The sequence below is a fragment of the Ruditapes philippinarum genome, unplaced genomic scaffold, assembly GCF_026571515.1.
Source record: "Ruditapes philippinarum isolate M1 unplaced genomic scaffold, ASM2657151v2 ctg1170_1_1_1_1, whole genome shotgun sequence".
Taxonomy (NCBI): Eukaryota; Metazoa; Mollusca; class Bivalvia; order Venerida; family Veneridae; genus Ruditapes; species Ruditapes philippinarum.
This window is the reverse complement of record NW_026860620.1, coordinates 16,446-36,797: the sequence shown is the minus strand read 5'-3', so window position 1 is coordinate 36,797 and position 20,352 is coordinate 16,446. Positions and strand designations below refer to the sequence as shown.

At 32.8% G+C, this 20,352-nt stretch overlaps 1 protein-coding gene across 1 annotated transcript; it reads left to right on the top strand.

Annotated features, from left to right (window-relative positions):
- Positions 1-28: 28 nt before the first annotated feature.
- Positions 29-19,516, top strand: LOC132712790 (uncharacterized). The gene is made up of 23 exons (XM_060695228.1): positions 29-150; positions 615-871; positions 1,377-1,468; positions 2,153-2,219; positions 2,861-2,943; positions 3,970-4,015; positions 4,542-4,626; positions 5,369-5,505; positions 6,229-6,373; positions 7,583-7,644; positions 7,983-8,108; positions 9,354-9,411; positions 9,861-9,930; positions 11,277-11,346; positions 11,653-11,777; positions 13,174-14,264; positions 14,416-14,578; positions 15,095-15,224; positions 15,898-16,040; positions 16,416-16,493; positions 17,258-17,357; positions 17,829-17,892; positions 18,572-19,516. The coding sequence occupies exons 2-23, from the start codon at positions 662-664 to the stop codon at positions 18,628-18,630; spliced, it is 3,204 nt and encodes a 1,067-aa protein (XP_060551211.1). The 5' UTR covers positions 29-150; positions 615-661; the 3' UTR covers positions 18,631-19,516.
- The last annotated feature ends 836 nt before the right edge of the window (positions 19,517-20,352 follow it).

The following is a 20,352-nucleotide window of genomic DNA, read 5'->3' as shown; positions in this document are numbered from 1 at the left end:
TAACATTTCAGTAATTATTTTACAAAGTCGAGATTAACTTTTGTGGATGATTTTCAACATCAACAAACAGGAACGATAACTTTGGACAAACAACAACCCGGAAGTGGAATTTGCACATTGAAAACATAATTCCATTCTTTCAATTTGCATGTAAGTACTGTGAATTGTCAGCATTGCAGCTTCAAATGTGTTTAATGATTTAATATTTGCCTGTAAGCTTTTATTGTTGTGCTCTTTTATTTCGAGTTTATGTTAATTTTTCAATTTTATCAAGTGTAACTATTATCGGATAGTATCAGTACAATATGATAACCATCTGACAGCATTATGATGTTAGTTTTCTATTTAATAATATTTCTATTATATAGTACGGTATTGTCTTTTTTTAGTCTAAACATTTATGATTAAACAGCTTTCATTTGAAATGCAAACATGTTTATTTTTCAATGTTTTTTTAGCCTGTAAATCTAACTTGTCATATTATATTAAAGGAACACTGATTAAATTTTTATTACAGTACATTATACAGTGTATTTTTTTTGTTTTCCCATTGATGTCAAACCCCAATTTGGGAATCTATAATCTATGCATCTTTATTGTTTTACAAATTTCAGATAACAACTTAGATGTAATTAAGGGTAATAAGTTCATAAAGTGAAGTATGTTTGGGGCAGACGCTGCCCAGGCTGCCATACTGGACTATGACAGTCAGCGCACTGAATCCAAGCACCAAGATGCATTTGACTACTTGTTTCCAAAGTTTATACATCAGTCACCATGGCAACAAAGTGGTCAGAGTAGAAATAAACTTCATGTAGAAGACTTCATTCTAATAGCAGAGTTTTCTGAGCAAGAGGGTCCAAGGCCAGTGGTAAAATATGTTGACATTCTAGTCGGTTTGTTGGTTCATTTTTATTTATTCTTTTCTTTCAAAAAGAATAACAACAAAAAAGTTAATGAATCTCTTGGTTCCTTAACGTTTGAATTACAATTTAAGTCTGATTGTCTCTGAATAACCATATATTTTAATTTCATGTATGGTGCAACCCAAATGTAATTATTTTGAAGTATTCTTGAATAAAATTAGTTTAAACTATTTATTTAAATTTGATTGTAGAAATATATTGTAGTTTATTTAAAATACATTTGAGTCTGCTTCCTGGAACTTGTTAGTACTGGTGTCATATGAGGAAACCATAGTAGGCCTCTAGCTATGGATCATTGTCATACATGTACATGGTTTTTACTAAACAATTTCTTAGACGAGAGGCACACACCTCAACAAGTAGATCTCTGATCCCCTTCAATTAAAATGTATTCCAAACTAACGTTTGTTTAAGTTTATAATAAAATTTTATAATTTTTTTACATCTTAGATTGTCATACCAAAAGATGGTGGGCAAAATTTTGACCAGAATGAGTTTTCTGTTAAAATATTGGCTGTAGATCACCAGTCTTCTATTGTAGAGTAAGTCAATCTTTAACTGAAAACATTATGTAGCAATATCACTTTTTAAAGGTCAAATGATTCTTTTAAATAATATTTCCAAAACAGTAATATTATGTTGTTTCCATACTCTAGATCTAACACATAATGTGGGGCGTCCGTGGCTGAGTGGTTAAGGTCGTTGACTTCAAACCACTTTCTCCTCACCGCTGTGGGTTTGAATCCCAACAAGGACTTTAGATTCTCTCATGTGAGGAAGCTAACCAGCTAGCTAACGGAACATTGGTGGTTCTACTCAGGTGCCCCTTCGTGCCTGAAATAATGCACTGGAGGGCATCTGAGGTCTTCCTCCACCAGTAAAGCTGGAATGTCGCCATGTGACCTATACTATGTCAGTGTGACGTAAAACCCAATTAAACAAACAAACTAACACATAATGTGTCTGTTAATTTAGCGCACATAAATATTGTACTGTTAATAAACACAAATAAATATTGTACTGAAACAGAATAAAAATGTGTCAGAGCAAAATATAATGCTGCTATTTTAAGTAGAATTTTGATATTTTAGCAATAATAGTGTGAATGCACAATTTCATGGAAATTTGTTCTGTATTACAAACATTATATTCAATAAGTGACAAAACAGCGTAAAAGCATAATTTTAGATTTATATTAAATAAGAATTGTGTTTGTTATATTACAGAGGTTTTGAAGTTACAGAAGATGCTCAGGTTGTAATGACTGATCCTGATACAGACACAAATGCATTTGTAAGTAATAGTTTATACAGATTTATTTAAGCTAGATTGCGAAACAAGTTCATGCAACTTCCATTAATCTCTGTCCAGTTCACTTCCTGGTACTGGTGTCATGTGAAGAAACATGGTTGTGACCCGATTAGGGCTCAAACCAACAATCCCTGGGTTGAGAGGTATAAATGTACCTGTTTTATAACAAAAACTGTGTACAAACTGTTCATTTTGATATTGTTTACTGAATTGCAAACTGAAAGGTATAGATAGTGATCAAAAAGGAACTATATTGTCCCACAAAATTAGAAGGAAAAAGCTGATTATTGTATTTAATAACAAGCTGGTGATTGTGTCATATTGAGGTAACCATCTTGTAATTGTTGACATTACATTTAATGCATTTTGTTTAGTCAGATATCTGCCTAGTGGGTAGTGGACAAGGCTATGTATATTTATCACTGATTTCTGAAGTGATTTCTTGAAGTCAGCAATATTCACTGGAAACAAAATACTCATTGTTCAACAATGTTTATACTGCATTTATACAGTAAACATTTACTTGTCATTTGTTTGGGGTTTTTTCAAAGAGAATAGGAAGTTAAAGAACTGTTTTAAACTGTTTGCTATCATCATAATTATGAAAGTTTTATATATTTTAGATTCACCACATTGTATTAAATGATATACAAGCTAGAGGTTATGTGAGACCATTCTGTATCACCTATGTTACAGCAGATCCTCTGTAAGTTATCTTGTTTAGAAAAAAGTCATAAATTTGATAAAGCCATAAAAACTATGAAATAAAATACATTACAACAAATAATATATTGAGTGCAACTGAAATTATCATTTTCTTTAATTATCTCATCTAACATTATAATACGCACACACAAAATGTTGGCGTATTATGTTAATATGCACCTGGACAGCCACCTGTCTGTCTGTCTGTCTGTCTGTCTGTTAGCAGTTTTCGTATCTGGTCTGTATCTTTTGAACCTGTATAAGGAAATTGAAACTACTTTTGCAATAATGTTAATGATAACGTGACAATATGCAGAGCGCAGGTTTGACATTTCTATATTTGGCATATGTTTTATTTATTTATTTATTATCCCCCACCGATGGGGGATATCCATCCGTCCCACATTTTTGTCCGGAGCATATCTCAAAAGTATTTGAGGTATCAACTTGAAACAACATTTTCAATTTTGTTGTGTTGGACTTTCTTTAGAGATTTTGCTTTTTTTCTCTATTTAAAAGGTAGATAGATAATATTGAGGAGGAGTGCAGTGCACAAGAATGATAACTCTACCCTGCATAATTTTTCAGTTATTGCCCTTTGTTATTTTTCAAACTTAATTTTTGTCCAGAGCATAACTCAAAAAGCCTTTGAGATATCAACATGAAACTTCATAGGTTGATAGATCTTATTGAGGAGGAATGCTGTGTGCAAAAATGAAAACTCTACCCTTTATAATTTTTGAATTATTGCCCTTTGTTATTTTTCATACTTTTTTGTTAGGATCTTATCTCAAAAATGTGAGAGTAATCAATTTGAAACTTCATAGGTGGATAGATCGATAGTAGTGCGGCACACAAGAATGATAACCTACCCTGCATTATTTTTCAGTTATTGTTATTATTTGGCGGGGGATGGCCATGTGAACATGGCTCTTGTAAGTCTAAGATTTTACAACTTTTTAACACTGGAGTCTAAAAATTTATTTTATCTTGTTTATCTTTTAAAGACTTTGATTACATGTTTCAGGAAGATAATGAAGTGCTATGAGGAAATATCATGTCAGATGAGAAAGGTATGTATGATATGAGCCGCGTTATGACAAAAACAACATAATGGGTTTGCGGATGCGCAGTCTGATCAGGATCCATGCTGTTCGCTTACAAACCCTATTACAAGTAGAGAAACTGATAGCGAACAGCATGGATCCTGATCAGACTGCGCAGAGGCGCAGGCTGGTCTGGATCCATGCTGGTCGCAAACCCATTATGTTTGTTTTGTCATGACAAGACTCAAATGTCCTTTTATTTGAATTAATATAGGACCTTTACCAACATTATACTGTTGTGTTATTATTAATTTGTTGCTGGAATCCCTTCAACTACTGGTGAACTATTTCAAGTAGCTCTATCGTCATTTGCATAATTTCAGCATAATAATGATTAAATCATTTTTTTGTTCCTATGTTGTTAAATTTTTGAATTTTTATATACACAGCTATTGTGACATGTATAAGATCAATGATTATGAATCATAAAAATGGTGTTCTTGCCAGGAATACTTGTTAAGTATGTTTGAAAAAGAATTGTTTATGGTTATAGGTAGCCAGACTGATGAAGTATGGGAACAGACTTGTATTTATGAGAGATCTGGAAAAACATCTGGAAGATCTGAGCTATACTAAAGGTGAGATAATTACAGGTGTTCTGTCCTTTAACCTGCTCAAATCAGAAGTGATTAGCCTTTACCACCAGTATAGAGCCAGGCTGTATTGTACCATTAACGGGTCTGTGGCTGAGTGGTTAAGGTCGTTGACTTCAAACCACTTGCCCCTCATCGCTGTGGGTTTGAATCCCAACAGGGACTTTGGATTCTTTCATGTGAGGAAGCTATCCAGCTAGCTTACAGAACATTGGTGGTTCTACTCAGATGCCCGTCCGTGCCTGAAATAATGCACGGAAGGGCACCTGAGGTCTTCCTCCACCAGTAAAGCTGGCATGTCTTCAAATGACCTATACTGTGTCGGTGTGACATAAAACCAAATCAAACAAACAAACATTGTACCATTAGATGAGTGATTCCATGTTAATGATCATAACCAATCAGCCCTGGTTTTAGTATAACAAAATTAAAATCAGGTTTTGACTCTGCTGTGATGAAATCTTCATATACTCTCCATTACATACAATCTATATGATACAAAATAGCTGTGTGCATATGACATGTTTTATATTCTTTTAAGTTTAAAAGTATTTATGACATGTATTTATACCTTATGTTTCCTAACAGTTGTAGTATCCATTGTCATGTACACAATAATAATGGAAAGAAGGATAAGTTATGAAATATGTTACCTCTGTAATATAATTACAAGTAAAGTTTCATGTACAGTACAAAAATGAGAAGATATTGTTTGTTTTATCTCCAGCTCACTTGTTGTTGTCACAGAATAGGAACCAGGTGTCATCACAAGGTGATAATGATCTACTTAATGCCCTGAATACATTGAGACAATGTATGGAAGAGGTGAAGGACATCCTGTCTAACCTCAGACCTGCATTACAGGTACCTGACTTTTATATAACCTTCTCTGGTATCAATAATATTTGTCAGAAATTTTTACATTTTAATTGATTGAAGCACTTTTTATATGTGCCACTAGACGTTAGTATAAATACTTCAACCCTGTCCTGGTATTAAACTCTGCACCTTGTAAGCCTTGAGCGGACACTTTATCATGTTGTTATAAAAAATTGCTTTATATTATGAAAACATAAATTCTGTTTATTTAGCTCTTCCTTGTTGCATACACCCCAAACATTTAGCATTGCATCATAAATTCTTGTAGTTGTATTGAAAGTTGTAAATTTTCACTTTATTTACCACTTCTTTACTTTGGAAGCCAATGATTAAATATATTCAATCCTGTGCTGGAATAAAACTTTTCACTATTGAATCATAAGGTGTACATTTGACCATGTTGCTATAAAAACCATCATTCTGTTTTGCAAGGAAAAGTGTTTCTTATACATTAGTACATGATATTCAGTCAATAGATATTACTGTGATTGCAGGAGAAGTTATTTTGATTTCTTTTTCTTTTCTTTTTTTTTGGGGTGGGGGGGGGTCACATTTATTCAAGATTCAACACAGTTGAAGTATTATCTCAATGAATCTAGAGATAAATTTATAAATTTATGTTATTATTAATCATGAATTCATTGTAGGCGATCAAATATTTTAATTTCTAATTATAAAAGATATCACGTTAAGGTGTTTCATATCTAGGTAGATACAGAGCTGTCAGAGAGGTTTCAGTATTATGAGAGGGAGTTAAGAAGTCAAAGACATAAAGATGATGTTGATTCTGATACATCAAGCTTGAAAGAATTTGGTAGTAAAGATGATTTACAATATACAGACAACCAGATATGTAAGTTTATTTGTTTTTATAATGTCTGAAAGCTGCATGCCTCCAGATCAGTCAAAATATTGCAAGAAAATCAAACTTGAGAAATACTAAGATTTTATAAAAAGAAAAAATATTCAAGAGTTACATGTAATGCATATTCATGATGTACATGTTGTGTGTGACCATATTTCTACTGCATGACTAATGCAGTAAGGGCTATTTTTGCATATTTTGACCTCTTCCTGGTAATTTACGTGGATTGTAAGTGCAGTTTGCAATATGTAAATTACTTTCTTTGTTCTCTTTACAACATTATACTTTTAAAAACATTTTCAAAATTTGCATGAAAATTAGCATGAATCTGGAAGCTTTAACATCAAAATGTTCATAGATCTGAGAATGTGACACATCCAAATATTGTTTGAATATCACAAATTATATTATATTACAGTTGGTTCCTAAAATGTTAAGAATGTCACATGGTTATATTGATATGTTACAGTTGGCTCTAATAGTGTAAGAATGTCACTTAATACACTTGTTACTATGTATAGTAACAAATTCGCCTATGGCTTCAACTGATTATGAGTGTCATGTGACCTATTATGAGTTTGCGGCCCGGGGCCAAGAACTAGTTATCAGCCCACCAAACATGTACACGTGCACAAACTGAAACAATGACGTCATATTTTACGTCATCAAACAGTTAACTGTAAAAGTGAAAGTAGGTTTTAAGCACTAATCGCTTGATTTTATTATGAGAGCTTAAGCGTATTTCGTACAAACACAGTTTTATTACTATTGAAATTTAAAGAAATAATACAACAAATTCATTCCGAAAAAAATGAAAATAAAACTTGCTTCTAGATCCTACAGTAGTGTACTTTTAACACACAAAAAGTAAACAACTCTGTAGAAGTTACTGAACTGTACAGTAGTCTACAGTAGAAATGCAGACAGGAATTTCAACGAAAGAAATTTCAAAGTTTTATTAATAGAAAAAAATGCTACTATTAGATCTACCAAGTGTATTAAAGACATTAATACACGTCATAGTTGTGCCAGAAGGTGATAATCGGCCTCGGAGCCATTATTCATTTTGACGGCCGATTATCACCTTCCGGCCCTACTCTGCTGTGTATTAATCTTTTAAATACATGAATTGTATTACTGTCATATTACAACTGGCCCATATAGTGTTACAATGTCACAAATATTGTTATATTGCAGCTGGCTCATATAATGACAGATCATCAGAGTTTAGTCTATTTAGTAAAGTTAAAGATCAAAAGGTAAATATTGTACAAATATTTTTATTAAATCTTTAATACATGTAATTTTTATAAGTGTATAAATAATTGGTATTGATAAGAACAAAAATTATCAAATATTTGTCGGATATTGTTAAGGCATTCACATGTAAGGAACATTTATTTATTTAATTAGTTTCCTCATCAGCTTTATTAATATCGTAGTTACAGTTGATGTTGGTATATAAACTTGCTCTTTGAAGTACATTGTATATATGAAAAGTTGGATTGATTGAAATTCAGTGTATTAATTTTTCCTCCTTTGTGTTACATTTATTACAAAATTTGAATACTAAAATTTATACATAAATTATTTTCAGCCTAAATTACTAGATGTTAGTACTATACGTGGTAAGAGAAGATTTGATCGTTCACTACGTGGTCTACATGAGTTGTGTTCATGGGGTGCTAAGGAAGGTCTACAGAGGCTTCGTGCATTTAGAGAGGTAAAATAACACTAGATTTTAATGTTATATCTGATTTTTTAGATATGAATTGTTCAGATGATATAAGTACATTTACTTTTACATATTAAAGGGACTCATCTGAGGTTTTTTGACATGATGGGACTGAAGATAATATTTCAAGATTAATGTATCATTTGATGTAGTTCTAGAAAAGTAACTTTTGTGCAAAATTTCAGCTCTCTCCGTTTTTTCAGAATGATTATTCTGATTGTCAACAAGAGCGATCAGTAATCACATGTGTCGCCTCAAGATGGCCAATTTCATGTTGGGACAAGTTTTTTGACAGATGGACAAACAGACGGACAGTGCACAACTAGACTTGGTACTGATCATTCCTGTAAAGTTTGGATAAAATTGCACCAGTAGTTTATGAGGAGTAGTCCGGACAAGCTTTTGTATATCTGGCCACACACAGAAAAAAAACACTTTTTATCAAAGGGCCGTAACTCGACCAAAAATCATTAAACAGGAAAACCCATTCAATATGCGCAAGGACTTGAGCTACAGATCAATCCTGTAAAGTTTCATTGAAATTGCATTAGTGGTATAAGAGAAGTAGTCCGGACAAACTTTAAAAATAAAAATTATTAAAGGGCCATAACTATGACAAAAATCATTGAACTGGAAAATGCTGACAATATGCACAACTAGACTTGGTACTGATCATTCCTGTAAAGTTTGGATGAAATTGCACCAGTAGTTTATGAGGAGTAGTCCGGACAAGTTTTGTGACTGACGGACAGACAGACAACGACGGAGAAGTGATCCCTATATGTCGCCACTACTCCGTAGAGGCGACACAAAAATGACCGAAATTGAAAAAAAAAATCCTGAAATACATGTTTGAAAGAAATATGTTTGTATCAATTGTTTGTATTGTTTCGATCAAATAGGGCCTGTACTAAATCATTGCTGACCAGTTAAAAATCCTTAAATTTGCAGCAAATGTATTTAGTTCCGGAAAATTTTAATCTGTTTACTTAAAGTATTCATGTGTGTTAGATAACAGAGACATTTTATGATACAACTCTTTAGTTATGCACTATAAGATTATGGAAGCAACAATGAAATAATTTTAGCAATTTCTTTAATTTTGAAGAAAAAAACATTACTTATGACTTTATATCTACTTTAAGATAATGTATCAAGAAAAACCTGTATAAAGACATGTACTTTATAACCTTTTTTAGGAGAACTTCATTTTTTATTGTACTTTTTTTTCAGTTTTTAAAGAGAGATTTGGCCAGTATTTATGTGGATGAACTAGACATGTCAGCTCTAGGTAAGGTTTCCATCAGCAAAAAAACTTTGATTTAACTTGTCTTAACCTTAATGAAAATTATATTTGAATTCAACTGACTTAATCATAAGCAAATTTATGTGACCAGAAGTTGTAAGCTGTTAATTTTTCCTTGCATAAAGTCTTTTATTTATTTTAAAGACTTTTATTGACTTTTTTGGATGTTTTAAATTAATAACGAATAGAACTACCCATATTCCTTACACATCTTCCTCACCTGAAAAAATTCCCTGCAGGATTCGAACCTATCACAGTGAGAGGCAAGTAGTTTGGTGTCAAAAACCTTAACCACTCAGTTATGGTTAACCTCCCCACATCCTTTGTTTCAATGACTATTTTCAGCATAATGTCATGTATTCATTTTGTTAGCTAGAAATCTCTACAGGTTTTATTATATAATGTTTGTAAAATCAGTATATGTTTGATTAAAGTTCCAGAGAGTGGTGTATTATGTTACAGTAATAATACAGTTGGTGCTAATTTCTTGTCAACATCAGGCAGGTTGGTATACATTACTGTACTAGAATCTTGCTGTATTTATATACCTTATTAAAATGATTGTAACCAATTGCTAAGGTATGTGATTTTCCATTTAATATTGCCATGGTAACCCAAAACATTGTTTCAGTCAAGTATATAGGCCATAGAAATAAACAAATCCTGGTATGAGTTCAAGGTACATTATGCCTCAGCAACCAATATACATGTATTTTTCCTTCTTTAGAAAGGACAAAAATGTTCATTAACATTTAAATAATGGTTATAAAGCATCTTAGACTCTTATCAACTGTAGAAAGAAGCACTGATGGGAAATTATTTGTCAAAAAAGCAGCATAATGTAAACAAAATAGTAATTTGACTTCAATACAAAATACTTAATCACTACAACTAAACTTTTTGCCAAAAAGCAACAGAAGCAAAGGATTGTTCAGGCATTTTGCCCGAGAGTTATTCTTTCAAAAATATTACTGGATAGTGGAATCCAGAATAAAAACTTTTTGAAAAGTAAGAATAAAATTATTTTTTGTGGCATATATATAATGGGCCTTTAACATGTTTTATTTGACTTGCATAAACAAGTAAATGATACATGTATCACTGCAAGGTAAGTCATGTGATAAATCATAGATTTACTGTGTTTATTTAACCTTTATCCTCATATAGACGTGTTTTGACGGCTTCCTCTCCCCCCCCCTTTTTTTTGAGGCCTCAAACAGTGAAAAAATGTCCTATTTAGGCCCCAACACTGATTTCATTTGAGAAATGTTGTTATAAAATGTGATCCCTTTTCGGCCCCGCCCCCATCAAAATGATACATCAGGGGGTTGCCAGAAGGGGGATGTGCCCCCTTCTGTTTTGGGGGTTGGAAGGAGGCAGCAGTCCCCCTCATTGCCAAGATATTTTGTGACAGGCTAAAAATGGCCTCAGGTCGATCTTAAGGTAACGTGTAACCAACGCTGAAAAGCCTTTTACTCTATCTCAATGCATTGAGAAGTTGCAGCACTTTGAAATCAGTTTTGATGGAAAAAAAAACAATGCAAAATAGTGATTTTTCGCAATTTTGAGACATCCCCCATTGCCATGGTAACAGGAAATTTAAGATTGAGCATGCTGTTACAGAGGTTATGGTTCAGTCAACATTTGTGCCAAGTTTCATCAGTATTGAAGCATTTTTCATAGTTTTATAGCAGTTTGAACTTGTAACAGGAGGCTTTTCAATGAAAACAGCCATTTTTCACAATATGCTCATGTGGTAAAAGGTTAAATTTTCAGATAAGTTAGACATACATGTAATGAACACTTATGATGCTTTTGAATTAATATCTGTTGTTTTCTTTATATAACAGTATCAAGAATTCATGCTGTTTGAAGAGGAAAGTATCAGAGGTGGCCTTCCATCATACTGGCTTAACATCGGTAAACTGTCACTTTATGTTGTTATACTGACTTAATACTGGCTTGACATTGGTGAACTATTATATCATTTTGTTTATTTTCCTTCTTTTAACCTCTTTATTAGTGTAATTTTGCAGATGTATCAAGTTTATTTATTTCTTCCTCGTGTAACAAACATCTCACTAGAATTTTGGAAATAAACCGAACTGTTTTAAAACGAAGGACAAGTTTTAACGATGATAACGCAATTCTTTTGTCTATAAAAACATGCATATGTCAACTCGACGATATTGCTGTATTCACTATGCTTATCTTTTTTTTTGGCAGCTTGGATCAGTGGACAGTTTCAAGTCACTCTCGTCATCATTCCAGTCATTCTATGACGAAGATACAATGTATTCTGCTAACTCCAGTATGGTAGAAACATCTGCAAGTGCCTACGGTTTTGAAAGGTATTCCTGATTATGATTATTTTAATATGGAAATAGCATGTATGGTAAAAACCAGATAGGGAAATATATTATGGTAAAATTAAGAAGACTTTTTTGAAGAGAAAAGGAGCTATTGCTACAGTTATGTTGATGTTGACATTGCTGATGTTGTTGCAAATTGTAAACTTTTATGTTTGTCATAATTTTTTTATTAGCACGAATTGAAAGGGGAAAATAAGAACTGTTGCTAGAGTCATGGTGTGGTTGACTTGGCCATTGCCATGTGCAAACTTTAACTTTGGTCATAATTTTTTTATTTCTCAATGGATTGCCTTCATACTTGAAAACAATTACCCTTTAGACAAATCGTTCAAGTTGAACAGAGTGAACTTGACATTGATCATAAATGACCTAATTGTTTATGACCTTCATTCCTTAATGACCTAGATCTTGAAGGTCAAATTATTGAATTTTGCATGATCTTTGCTACATTTTGCTATAACTTTTTTTTTTGGCTCACCTGTCACAAAGTGACATGGTGAGCTTTTTTGATCGCTTTTCGTCCAGCGTCCATCCGTTAACTTTTACTTTAAATGACATCTTCTCATAAACCACTAAGCCAATTTCATCCAAACTTCACAGGAAAGTTCCTTTGGTAGTCTACTTTAAAAATTGTTCAAAGAAATTAATTCCATGCAGAACTCTGGTTGATGGCAACCGAAAGAAAAAACTTAAAAAATCTTCTTTTAAAAAACTCAAAAAGCTAGAGCTTAAATATTTGGCATGAAACATTGACTAGTCAGTGTCTACCAAGTTTGTTCAAATAAAAGCCCTGTGGTCAAAAGTGGCCCCGCCCCGGTGGTCATTGCTTTTCCTTATTTGTATATAGTAAAAACTTAAAAAATCTTCTTTTTAAAAACTCAAATAGCAAGAGCTTAGATATTAAGCATAAAACATCTTCTAGTGGGTGTCTACCAAGTTTGTTCAAATAAGGGCCCTGGGGTCAAAATTGGTCCCGCCCAGGAGTCATTGTTTTTCCCTATATGTGTATAGTAAAAACTTACAAAAAATATTCTTTTAAAAACCCCAAAGAGCTAGAGCTTAGATATTATCATTTTAGGGCCATCATTGCTCTCTTGTTTATGAATGGAATGTCTTCATTCTTGAGCAAAACTACCTTTAGGACAATATCTTAAGGATCAAACTCATTTTTACCTTGAGTCCTAAATGACCTTGACCTTGAAGGACAAGTTATTGTAATTTGAAGTTTTTTTTGCTTTTTTCTGATACATATTAATATATTACTGTAACATAGTGATATATTCCTGTTACATATTGAAATATTCCTGTTGCATGTTAATAATTTCTGTTACATATTGATGTATTTCTGTTACATATTGATGTATTTCTGTTACAGACAGATATCAGAGATGTCATCAGCCAGAGATAGTTATGATACTGGTCCTGAAGATTTAATGTTTCCTAATGATGGTTCCTTTGATCCAAATAATTACCTAGACCCCTCTGCTGTAGACTGGAATAGTTCATTACTGGACACTTTAAAAGCTGGAGAACCATATAACAGTAATGATGTCGAATCAAAGGTTGAAAAACCCACTAAATATGATTCGGCTCCTTCAATAAACAAGTGTAAAGATGATTTGAGTAAACACAGGAGTGATTCTACTGTTTCTGATTTCTATGACATTGATATTGATAAAGATTTGAAGTGTAATGTTAAAGGATGTGCTTGTGATAAGACAAACAGAAAATCTGCAGAGGATAAAAGAAAGTGCAATACAGAACAAACTGGTGCTAAAGATATAGATTCAGATTCTCCAAATGAACATAATGATAATAACCAGGGAAAGTGCAATGATGAATTAAAAGAGGATAAAACCAGAGTGTTCAATATCGATAGACCTACAGATTTAGCATTAAATACAGAATATATACACGGTGACCATGAAGATATAACACCTGTTATGACCGACAGTACTTCTACACTGTGTGATCAAATTCCTGTGATACAAAAATGTGACAGTGCTAGTATTAAAACTGTTGAAACAGACAACCATACTGTTGATGTTGAGAGTGGGCATGAGGTAACAAAGGACGGTAGTGATGAAATTAAAAGTATATCATCAGAACAAAACACAAAGATTGAAAATGATACAAAATGCTGTGTAATTCAACATAAAGCAGCCCAGTCAGAGATTTCCTCTGATAGTGGTTTAGATATTGATAACATCCTTGAAAAACAAACCAGTCTTGACTTTGGAAGTGTAAGTGATAAAAGTTCAGATATAGAATTTGGGGAGAAAACTGAAGAGTTACTAGGCGACGGTTTCAGTCTTGACCATAATAATCATGGATACACTATTTGTCAAGACAGTGTTCCCCAGAGAACCTCTGTCTGTGAAAATATATCAGCCATGGAGGCAAAGAAAAGAAAGTGGAAATTTATGCATCCATTTAAAAACTTACATGATGGGGAAAACTCTGTAGGTAAGTATGCTTCAAAGAAAATTTATTACATTTTATCTTTCAATTTGTAGTATGCTATACCATATAACATTATATTCTGAATAAAATACTGTTTGTGATTTTAAGCATAATTCATTGAAACCGGGTATATCAATATCATTTCTTTTTACAGGTCATTCCTTACAGAAAGTATTAGTAAATTACAACAATATACAGCACATTGTGTTTAGTTTGTTGTCAGGGAGACCAGTGGTTGTCATGGGAACAAGAAGACAGGAAGTGACAATCAGGGAATTTATTCAGGCAATGTCTATGTTTGTGCCATATACACCTAGGTAATTATTGCTTGTGAAGTTTTAAAATATAAATCAAATATTTACATGAAACTCGGGAAATAAGGTAATTTTTTGTAAACTAATGTAAATGTGTGTACTTTTTTAGGGTTCATTGATCTGTTATTATAGCAAACGTTTATGTGCACCAGTTTTCAAGTTCATTATAACACTGTTGGAACTTAACTTCAATAAATTGTACCCTGCTTAATTTTTATCATGATTTACATGACTAATTTTGCATGCTTTATGTAATATATTACAAAGTTTGTGCAATGGCCTTAAATCAATATACCTCTAATACATTACTTCACTTTAAAGAGTATTTTAATAAGTTAGAATTACTGTCAACTGCATTTAATATTTATAGAAAGAAATGATTAATTTTAATCATATAATTATTTTAGGTATTTTCAAATATTTGCTAAATTCACATGACATGAAATTATAAATGTTTATTAATTTCTTTTTGTCTAGCCTTTTACTCTTGCTATATTGTCATGCTTTCTACTATTTCAGGTCAAGTTCTGTAAGTTTGTTATGCCAGATAAAGCAGTTAAAGATGTCAGATATGCACAAGTTTCAACTTCGAGGGGTCATCAGATCTGATAAACGTTCAATTGACTACTTAATACCCAAGTCAGTCAGGGTATGTGCCTCATACTATATCATCAGTAGCAGTAAATTAAATAAAAACACTACACAATAACTAGCCAATAGCAAACAATACAAGATATATTCATACATTAATAACAAGAACATTGATTAATGATATCAAGTATTGTTAGAACATAGTGCATACTTATAGAGAGAGGCGATATTTTAGTTAATGTTTTTGTCTGTCAAGATTCAAGCCTTACTTTGGTCAAAACCATTTTCTCCATGTAACACCAGAAAAGGGTAGTCCTGAAGGCTGACTTCAGTGTGGTTTGAATGGTTCAGGCTGTTGACTTCAAACCACTTGCCTCTCATTGCTGTAGGTTTAAGCCTCATAAGTGTCTACGGATTCTTTTTATGTGTGAAAGCTATCCAGCTAGATTATGAAACGTCAGTGGTTCTACTTGGGTGCCCGTTTGTTCCTGAAATGACGCACAAAGTGGCACCTGGGGTATTTCTCCAGCAGTTAAGCTAGAAAGTCACCATATGACCTATAATGTGTTGGTGCAACGTAAAATTTAATTTAAAAAAGAAAACAAAATAAAAAAACTGTGGTTTATATAAACCTACACATCTTACCACATTTAGGTCTAAACTAAAACTGTGATTAAGATATAATAAGTACATTTATCATAATCGTCTAACATATCTTGTCTATATTGTAGAGATTCATGACTTTGATTGACCTAGAGAAGAATGTTGTATATTGTCAACCTTACCAAGGCATCTTACTAAACTTTATAACATCAATACATAACAAGAAGAAAACATTTAAGTCTGAGGCTGCCATTTTGACCTTCACACAACTGTAAGTAATAGCAATTATTTTGTTGATTCTGTGAAACAAGCTACATAAAAATGTAATCTTTTGTGGCATTTTCAGATTTTTTTATCATATATCGAAGGGTTTTGAAACAGAGCTACACATTTACAACTAAAAGAATAAATGTTGAAGATTTTTATGTCAACTTAATATGTTTAAGTACATGTATATAGATGAATTATAAATTGTAAGTTAAAAACATAGATAATATAGCAAGGAAGTTTTACTTATACATGTGCATGTATTTCAAAACTATTAGAGGATCAACCATGCTTACAGGTACAATGTAGTCAATAGTTAATATGAAAGTGTTAAGAAAATAGAAAAAAGATTATTTGAATTATTGTTTTATATTTTCAGGTGTTTACAGGAGATCTCAAACAAGGCTTTCAGTTTCTACCATACTGTCACTTCAAGTAATGAGCAAATAGATTTTATGTTAGTATCCTTTTATATCTTCTTTTGTCTATTTGTAACAAAACTAAGTTACTATTTTAGCTAAGCTGAGCACATCATGCTCATGATGAGTTATTGTGACCCGGCTGTGTCTATCAGGTGTAAGACCTTGTGCATCATCAACTTTTGCTTCAAACAACATCTCCTAAACCATTGGGCCAATAGTGTTAAAACAAGGCAGAATTGTTCCTGGCATGAAGTTTTTTTTTCAAATTTTCAAAGAATTCCATTCCATGTAGAACTCTGGTTGGCATACAAAATAAAAAACTTTAAGAATATTTTTTTTTACGAAACCACAAAGACTAGAGCTTTGAAATTTGATATGTAACATTATCTTATGAATCTCTACCAAGTTTTGTCAAATTATAGCCCATGGGTCAAAGTTGGCCCAGACCAGCTGGTCAGGGGTTTTCTTTACATGTATGTAGTAAAACTTGAAAAATTGTCTCCTCTGAAACCACAAAGGCTAGAGCTTAGATATTTGGCATGAAACATTGTCTAGTTTTTACTATATACATTGTACATACATGGGACAGCGTCAATCTTGACCCCAGGGCTATATTGAGGTTAAGTTTTTACTATAGTAAACTTTTACCTCAGTATTTGCATTTATAGCTACAGCCTAAAAATTAAGACTACACCCACAACTGAACTTTGATATCAGTTGATAGTGACAAACATTTTAGCTCACCTAAGCATTACATGTCTTGTACAGACAGAGTTACTCAATCAGTATTTTTTTTCAGTGGTGCATCTTTGCCTCATAAGAATTGCATGCTGGAGTTGACATTGGAGAAATATCTGAACAGAGCTGGTGTTCACAACTCAGATTGTAGGATTGTGAAGGTAAAATATCCCAAGTGAATTTATATATATGAGCCGTGCCATGACAAAACCAACATAATGGGTTTGCGACCAGCATGGATCCAGACCAGCCTGCGCATCCGCGCAGTCTGATCAGGATCCATACTGTTCGCTTACAAACCCTATAGCAAGTAGAGAAACTGATAGCATGGCACGGCTCATATGTATTTGTAATGTTATTGTGAGTTTCAAGTTTTATATTTAGGTATTTAGTATTTATATTCTTCAAATTTTTGCATTTTTTTTATAGAAGTCATTTCATGAATCTTCAAGAAAACATTTTCAGCTCATTTGCTGAAATCTAATTTACAAATTTTAAGGAAATAGTGTATGTTGGTTATAGAATGGAATGGTATTCTGAAGGACCTCGATTTAAGTAATGGTCAGACTACACATTTTTTTCACCATGTGACATATATGGACGAAATAAGTGATTTGACCTGTATTTTTCAGTATCTGACAGAGATTGTAAAACTACAACAAATAGAGGAAGAATTCAGGAGCAAATATTTAACTGGTTTGTGTTATTTCTATTCTTGACTTTTACTGAACTCAGTTATCAACACTGTAGGTTTGGACCTGGCCAGCAAGTTCTATTCTTTCATATGGAGGAAGTTATATCTATATCTTGCTTACAGAAGGTCATTGGTTCTACTCTTGTGTCCACTTGTACCGGAAATGATATATGAAAGGATAGCTGGACCATTAAAGATTATACAATGTAATTAAAGATTGAGCATAAAATATTTATCATGAAAATTAAAACATAAGTTTGTGGCTTGATCTGCACATGTATTGCTGCTTTCTAGTAACCTTACAGGGACAAACTGTGATGTAAATCTTAAAAGAACTTATCATCCTCTGATTTTATCTTCTTTGATGAGTTCTTAAATTAATTTACCAATTAGGCTGAAACCGTTAGTTATTGAATAGATGACATGATGCTTCCTATCATGATCAGTATCTATAGCTCACCATATAAAGTGTAGGTTCTATTTGTTCTACATGTACTTTGTCAGATTTTAAACTAAGAAAAACAATTAAATGGCTACAATAATATGTGTCAAAACATTGTACATTTTATAAATACATGTATATACAAGTGTGTGTATACTTTTTCAACAAATTCAATAATTAAATCAGTGTTAAGTATATTACTATGACTTATACACATATTTTTTCATTCTTTAACACAGATGCTCCAGCATATCCATTTAGTGTTACACACCAGCCAATGCAGACATACAGACTGTGACCATGATTATTGCAGGAAGATAACTTTCCAACCATAAAACATGATGTACCAGTCTATATATATAGGGCTAAATTGATCTCCTGGGAAAATGTAATTGATCAGATCATGTAAAATAGCTTGTTAGACCATATACTGACACATGTGACAAATTGAGCCGCATCATGACAAAACCAACATAATGGGTTTGCGACCAGCATGGATCCAGACCAGCCTGCGCATCCGCACAGTCTGATCAGGATCCATGCTGTTCGCTTAAAAACCCTATTATAAGTAGAGAAACTGATAGCGAACAGCATGGATCCTGATCAGGCTGGTCTGGATCCATGCTGGTCGCAAACCCATTATGTTGGTTTTGTCATGACGTGGCTCAAATTATGCTTTCAACTTGGTGGATATAGTGAACTGTATTGTATAAATATAGAGATTATGAACATCAGTTGTATTTGTAAGAGAATTAGAATATTTTATTTAAACATGTTATCTTATCTGAGCAGTCACATAAACAGATAATGTTTTAATAATCAAGTAAACATAAAAAACTGTTGTTCGCATAATTATGATATGAAATAAGATAACTACAAAAATGTACATATTGATAGAACTGTAGGTTGTATAAAACAAACGTTTCCATTTTTAAGTGTGCCATATGTTTGTTTTTAGTTCACTTGAGCTCCTGATGCTTAAGGTAAACTTTTCTGACCGTCTGATGTGATCATGCCTGTTTTCCGTCCATTAGTCTGTCAACCTATTGTCTGTAGCAGTATCACTGTATGTCTGTCAACTGTCTGTATAAAAACCAGAGTTTCAGCTGTTATTTGAACTGAACAAAAGTTGCGCATACCTTGTAAGACAAGTAGATCCTGGTCTAGTTTTGTTTCAGGCTGTTCCCATAAAAACATTACGGGTTTAATTTTCTCCAAAAAGGGACTAAAAATCCCATTTTTTTACCTTTTGGTTTAATATTATTGTAAAATTTTTTTTATTTGCCCCAAAAAGGGCATATCTTAGTTTCCCTTAATTAAGATGGTTCAGATCAAAATTATTTGGCTTTGGAGTTAATACCCCCGATTCCATCTTGCTTGCTTTATCATTAAAGAATATCTTACATGTAGGGCCTACTAGTTATTGTAAATGAAAACTTTGCAACTTAATTGTAGTTGATGATAGTAAAATAATAACAAACAAACAAGGGGCAGTCTAGAAGGAAACAGCCTTAATCCCCTTTCGGGCAGCAGACATGAATGGTAACTTTCTTAGACGCTTTAACAGAACCATTTAGACCTTGATTGTTTGTGCCAATGTATATTTATATTAGCATATAAGTCTCATGATTGTAATTTTTTTGTGCCAAAGTTTATTTTAAAAATCTTCCATTAAGGGTCAACAAGGTTACTGAAAAAGTATTTAACCTTGACCTTTTGGGAGGGAAGCAATCCGGATGTTGGATTCTACACATCATGTCATAATGGTGACCATTTCTGCCAAGTTATTTTTAAAATGTTTCAGCGGTTTAAAAGTTATGGAGCGGACACTAAATGTAGACTTTTTAACACTTGACCTTAAAATGTGACCTTGACCTTGGGGGTAGCAACCCCATTATTGCACTCTGCATATCGTGTGATTATGGTAATCACTTGTGCTACATTATTTCAAATTTTTTGCAGCGGTTTAAATGTTATGCAGCGGACACAAAATGTAGACTTTTTAATACTTGACCTTTCA